At 40.3% G+C, this 7039-nt stretch overlaps 1 protein-coding gene across 5 annotated transcripts in view; it reads right to left on the reverse strand.

Annotated features, from left to right (window-relative positions):
• Positions 1–5701, reverse strand: part of LOC117947103 (myelin transcription factor 1-like) — a 105537-nt gene extending 99836 nt beyond the window's left edge. For 2 of the 5 annotated variants that reach the window (XM_034875702.1, XM_034875701.1), the window contains exons 1-2: positions 5615–5688; positions 4028–4143 (exon numbers count right to left, since the gene is read on the reverse strand). In XM_034875702.1, the coding sequence (XP_034731593.1) occupies positions 4028–4139 (112 nt within the window). In that variant the 5' untranslated portion in view covers positions 4140–4143; positions 5615–5688. Of the gene's footprint in view, positions 1–4027; positions 4157–4741; positions 4807–5614 lie in introns of those variants that run through there. The other 3 variants (XM_034875703.1, XM_034875704.1, XM_034875705.1) reach the window with 3 other exon arrangements.
• Between the last annotated feature and the right edge of the window lie 1338 nt (positions 5702–7039).

A 7039-nucleotide genomic window follows, 5' to 3' on the forward strand; every position in this document is an offset into this window, starting at 1 on the left:
GGGGAGGGTATATATAAGGGGAGACGGAGCAAAGAGAGGGGTGGGGGGCGCATCTGCACAGTGACCTTTTTCTGATCCAATCTCACTGATGAATCCTAATGAAGGATTTAATAAAATCACAGTTTACAATCTGTCTCTGCATCAAAGCGTGCAATCCAATTCAAAACATAGGCCCATCTACATTTCCAATATTGTTACAAACCCATCAACCCCACCAAGCCCTTGCCTGAAAAATAAGTGAAGCACACATTAGTGTATGTGTGTGAGAGAGAGAGAGAGAGAGAGAGAGAGAGAGAGAAATTGGCCAGGCTGAAGCGTGAGCGGCTGGCACATTTGTTCCAGCTGTAACCTAATGTCACAACTCGTCATATTCATTTGGCCTTCTAATGAGGCTAAAGTCAACAAGGTGCAGCGTACATGAGTGGAATTGCTGCTGCAGCTCATTGCTAAATGAACAGAGAGAAGTACACAAGAAAGTAAAAGACACAGAGGACTTGACACTGAGGGAGAGCATAACATGGGAAATCATTACAAAGTTGATAAAGTACATGCCGGCCATGAGTTCACACACACACACACACTCTCTTCATTCACGCAGTCATAAGATTGCACTTGACATTTCCCTGAAATGAAAAGGGCACACCTGTTACACTGTCAGTAAGCTCGGAGTCTGCAGAGTAAACAAGACAGATGGTTAGATCAATGCCAGCGTTTGAATGTCTGTAAGTTGATGCAGTCAAGTAAAGAAGAGATGGCCTAGCAAACTGTGGTCTCCAAACCCGGAAAACCCGGTTAATACTTAGCAACGGTGACATCTGCTGGAGAGAAGTTACAACAACACTCAATCAAAGCCTGGAGCATGAACCAAACTATAGAACTAAACTGAATATTCCACCAAGCGTTTACAAATAATCCTGATTTAGCTGATGTAAGTGTAACAGATGTGGACAGGGTGTGGAAACAGACAACTCCAGCTGTTCTCCAAAATGTGTTTCCTCTGCAGAAGACAGTAATAATAATAATTGGCTCCGCACCTCTGCTCCTCAGCAATACAAGACGGTACTGTGAGGAGGAAACGGACAACTTAGGAGGTACATTAGGGGCATCACTCACAAGTACCCAACACATTGTTAAATGATGATTAAAATTTAAATTGGAAATTAGAGTTAATAAAGTGCATTTTCAACTCTGTTACATAAAATAGGATTAGAGAGTCCCCTATGGAGTCATAAAGAATTGTTTTAATAAAGGGGCTATTCACTGACTTACACATGAAGTTGAGTAGTATCTAGTCTAAATCAGCAGAAGTGCATTTCCACGACAATTGCCTGACATACCAAGATGTCCCTCACCCTCCGCTCTCTGTGTGTTGCCGTTCTCTCAAACTCAAACTGGTCACTTCTGGAAACAACAACCTTTGAGCCAGCAAGTTACACGCTGAAAATGATTTCGAAACTGAAAAGGTTATGAAGACAATCCGGATTGTGCAAAAAATGCAGGCCTGCTTGGTTCTTTCGAGGGATGATTGTAAAGATTTACAAGAAATATGTTTGTGGCTTTTACTCTCTAACTGGGACGAACATTTTGGGACAGATTGGTGGGATCGCTGTGGACAAAGTACACACGGCGATACACTGGTAAAAGTAAATTATGCTTAACCTTGTTTACAGCTAATTGAAATAGCTTACGTTCCTGTATGGTTTGAACAGTTAACTTCATTTAATATTGTATGTGGTGTTTTTCCAAATGTTCCACCAAAACAAGTTCTTTGCAGGGCCACTGTCACTGCGTCTGGTGCCACCCAACACAAATGTAACATGGTTCTTTGGTTGACGAGGAACTAACAACATCACCCTGCTGCCCCAATGAGAGCCCCCCTGCTACATCTGCACAGTGTGTTAATGAATAACATAACTCCATCTGCACTGTATCCACAGAAATGGGATCAACGCCACACTACCAATTCACCATTATAGATCAGCGCTATCTCTGAGGAATAGGTGCATTGATTGGATATGAGATCTAATGTCTGACTGCTGCCTGCATATGAACAGCTGCAATTTCTTTCTTATTAGACTTCAGATTGTAATTACGTTGTGTATCGACAACACATGTTAATGAGACTGTTTGTGCCAGAATCCCAATCTACACAAACTGCACTGTGAGCATTATACATGGTTTAATACGGATGTTTAGGTCTGGGGTATATATTCCATTTTTTGATGTGTGTGTGTGCGTGCGTGTGTGTGTGTTTGTGTGTCTCCAGAAGGCCCAAGTTGATCAGAGTGAGGAGCGACAGCTGTGCTACAAATCAGAGCCCATTTACTGGTGACAGAGTCATTAAAGCCTGCTCATCTCATAAAACACAATGCACATGGTCAAATACCATTCACTCCATTCACGCTCATAACTCTACTGGGCACACACACACACACAGTCACACACGCTAACACACACAGAGGCACATGCACACATACACACTCACAGATGCACTTACAAACCCAATCTCTCGCAAAGCTAAACCGAGTGTGTCAATTGGAATGACTATAGGGGGCGGTTTCCTATCTGTGTATGTGTGTGTGTGTGTGTGTGTGTGTGTGTGTGTGTGTGTGTGTGTCCGTGTGTGTGTGTGTGTGTTTGTGTCTGTGTGTGTGTGTGTGTGTGTGTGTGTCCGTGTGTGTGTGTGTGTGTGTGTTTGTGTCTGTGTGTGTGTGTGTGTGTGTTTGTGTGTGTGTGTGTGTTTGTGTGTGTGTGTGTGTTTGTGTGTTGTTTTGGAATCCATAATAAGTAGGGTGATAACGACACTGAGGTAAAGATGGATATTTGCTAAAAGCACAGCAGCAGTAAACACTGCCACACTTTGTCCAAGGATTGTTTTACGATAAGTGCACGCCACAAAACACATACTATATCCTCTCTTCTTCTTCTTTCTCTCTCAGTAAAGGGCAAATACACAAAATATATGAAGATTCATGCAAATCTACCTCATGGATAAAATAAATACCCATAAACTGTTGCTTTTTGCTTTCATACACACCCCTCTGCTACATTTCTTCACAGCCATGCTATGCTTTCTCCTGCCACTGCCAACAACCTCTCTCCTCTATATAATGGCCTTGCACTGACTTCATATTAAAAACATCATAGTGTTGTACGACATATTGTAGATGTATAATTTAATTGAAGAATAAAATATAGATATAATGAAAAATTAATATTTATACAATTTATGGACAAGAATAAATGAATTGCTTTATATGTGATAGCTTCTACAAAAGCTATAATATAGAAAGTAACCCACACCAACGTAAGTAGACTTGAAAGTATGAAAAAGTTGTTGTAGACTCTGGTTCCATACAGAGAAATGCTTCCCTTTTTTATACTTTGAAGATGTTTCGGCCCTCAGGTCTTCTTTGAAATCAACAATCCAATACAATCACATGACTGTTGATTTTTTTATAGAAGGCCTGAGGGACAAAATGTCATCAAAATAAAATAGAAAAATGTATACCAGACCAGAGTGTGTGACACTTTTTGCTTACTTATAAACTTCTACAAAGGCGACATTAAAGAATCCTCTTGTTTCATCACATTGAAACTGAGGACACGGAGTAGCACCTGGTGTTGAAGAAGAGGATGGGTTAGCCTTCCCCTTCACAGAGTTATACACTGCATTAAAAGGAATAACTGAGGATTAATGTGGCAGGCACTGGGGTGTAAAATCAGCCATGTGTGGGCCTGCGGCAACACCTGGGCTGAGGCGGTGCAGCAGTACGCTATGGAGAGACATTTGTGTCCGTTGTGCGTTTCACGATCCACAAGTAAAACCAGAATTTAAAAATGTATATTTGGAAATACGTTTAGGTATTCACAAATGTGTCTTCCTATCCACTAACAAACACAACCTGGTTAAATGTTAGTACTCTTATTGTAGTTCTACAGTAATATGGCGATGTATGAAGGTCAAAAGGGAAGAGGAGCAAAGAGTAAACACACGACAACACACACAGACAGAGATGTGTCTTACCTTTTTCAGAGAATTCACCATCCCTCATAGCGTGATGACGGTCCGAGTGTGGGAGCACAGCTAGTGACGACCCATTGAGCTTGAGATGAAGAATCCGGCTATACATCACCATGTGCCTGAAGAGGAGACCTGAAAACACTGCGTTTGTTTTATTGCCCGTCACAGTGTAGCTATTCTTCTGACAAGTTAAATGGCATTTTACTAGTTGTGCCAATTCACTAAGCCCTTAGCGTGGTAAAGAAAAGATTGTTTTCTTTCTTTATTAATTATAAGACTGAAACAATGTTCTCATGTGACTAGTGTAGTTGAACAAACGTTGAATGGAAAAAGTGTAAAACTATACATGACTTAGAAAGAGTTATCAGCAAAGCTTTATTTTGAGTCTACCTATTTAGCATTTATAAGCAGCTTACATTAAATAAATGGTTTATAAAACACTGTAATGAACATTTAAGCAGATTTAAGTGATTAAGTGTAAGTTTGTAAAAAATGTAATAATAATAAATATTGAATTATATAGTAAAACATTTGTAGGAAAAGTCTTGACACATCATGTACATTAATACACAATTAAAAATGTCCTTGTATCAGCTTATGATTGCGTTATAGTGTGTTTAAAAAACATTTATTAAAGATTTATATAGTGCTTTTCATCCTAAAGAGGGACCTAAAGTGTTGCCAAAGTTTGCACAAGTGACATGAAGAAACGCTTACCTCTTCTGACAAAAGCTTTGAACAAACTCCACTTAAGAGTTCAAATCTGACTTCTCCAAATGTTTAAATATGCTCAGCTTTCACTCTCCAAATGTTGTCCAAACTTGAACATAACTACAGACCACAACTGCCACAATGACAAGACAACAGAGATAAAAAAAAGAAGAAAAAAAAAAGAATAGTTCCTCTTTTCTTAAAGAATGCTGTCGGAGTGGTTCTGTTGAGAGTTAAGCATTCAGGAAAAGAATAAAGTCACAATGCTTTCCTTTCAGGGGTGGGAGAGAGAGCCATACAAGGGGGTCACACAAAGCAAAATATTCCTGGGGGCTTAAACGCCACTGAGCATGTGCCACGAGAAAGCACAGTATTTTTTAATGCATTCTGCTGGAACAGACATTGCATTTAAATGAACATTTAAGGGATTACAGTTAAAAGTTACAAATGCCTTAACAGGAGAGTTTATTGTTCGAGAAGAGATGTCTCCCGTCTAAAAGAAATGAAATAAGTGGCCGAAGTGGTCTGGAAGGAAAAAGTTCTGAGTAAATGTAACAAACTGTTGTGCCCCCGGCGACTCCAGCAGCCCCACAAACAGTTCCTGATTGTCTTGCCTTGTGACTCTATCTCCTCTTAGCCTACTACTTTCACACCACTGTTTGCCACAACAAGCTGGCCACACCAAAAGCAAAGTCGTGGCAAAAAGTCACAAGACCCTGGTTCAAAATCTCTCAACAAAAAAATAAATAATAAAAGTCATTATAAACGGATAGTCCCAGAAAATGTGTGAATGGAGCTATTCTCGACTCATAACGGCATGAGATCCGCAACATACGTTTGTTCCCAGCCTGTAAAAGTAACCCAGATATAAACTCTCACCTGGGTTTTGTCAGTTGAAGTCCGTTGGACGCTGGAGGAGGTGAAGACACAGCTGGGGAACTGCATTGATTTCCCTAAACAAACACACACAGGAGAGCACCTGCAATTCAAATACATGCTGGGATGTAAACCGAAACGCTGTCATGTCTCCAAATGCTCCATTTGCCTGCATTTGAATAGGGCAAAGGGACTTTAAAAATGTTCTCACTGGGGTTCTCCAGTGTAATACACAATGGTGTTGTTATTCATTAAAAAATGACAATTCAGTTGATTTAATTTCACTGACTACACATCGCTCAGGCAAAACATGGCTGTGACGCCTTGTGTTTGAACTCACTTTTCAAACGTTTACAGTAAATAAAGGGTTCAACTGATTTCATTTTGACCAAAGCTGTGTCAATGTAGAGGAAATAGTCTGCCCATGTCTGCCCTCATGTGGACGGAGGATCTAGATGCAGCATGCAGCAGAAAAAAAGAGAAGTATTACTCAGCATCATATACAACGGCCAAAATGCAGGGGAAGTGTTTTGATTTGTGTGCCGGTTTGTGGTTTGCATATCTTCTAATTGCTGTAGAACAGCTACTAAAGAGCTCCAGGCAGTACTGCACTGGATTACTATTTCAGACATCTTAATTTCACTACTTTCCTTTCAACTTAATTTAACTCAAAGAGCTTTAACGGGGCGTCCGGCCGGGACCTCTAGGGCAGAGGTCTATTATGCTAGGGACCCCTTAGCTAAAAGAGATACAGAGAAGGGACCACTTACTGCATTTATTGTGTCCAATTGAGTTGCATATTAGGCATAAAGTGGGCAAAACGGATGAAAAGAAATGGATATTATGTATGCGTCATGGTTTAATGCAGGGGTCTTCAACGTTTTCCAGGCCAAGGACCCCCAAACTGATGGCGCGATGGAGCGGGGACCCCCTAATTATATATATTGTGTGCATTGATGACTGAAAGACATCTTCTGCATCCATTTATCTGTTTACTACAGTGTGTTAAATTCATGTTAATGTGTATTTAAAGACATTTCAATTAGTGGAAAAAATTGCAGGGTGGGGGGGGGAATATAAAAAAAAGTCTAATCAACCAAAACTTTCGCGACCCCCATGCAGTACCTCCGCGGACCCCCTAGGGGTCGCGGACCCCCTGTTGAAGACCCCTGGTTTAATGTTAAACACACATCTGGGAAGCACAGTGACTCCTTAAACTTAACTGAATGGCTACAATTATTTTTACAAATAGGCCAATCACTCTTTCCTATTAAGATGTTGCATTCATATTTAAGTATATTTTCAGCTTTTTATTACATTTTTGATACAAGAAACTTCTTTAACATAATTTGCCTAACCTTCATTACGTAGGCCTATAACCAAATGCCTAACCTTCATTATGTAGGCCTACAACCACATGCCTAACCT

Source organism: Etheostoma cragini, chromosome 7, assembly GCF_013103735.1.
Source record: "Etheostoma cragini isolate CJK2018 chromosome 7, CSU_Ecrag_1.0, whole genome shotgun sequence".
Taxonomy (NCBI): Eukaryota; Metazoa; Chordata; class Actinopteri; order Perciformes; family Percidae; genus Etheostoma; species Etheostoma cragini.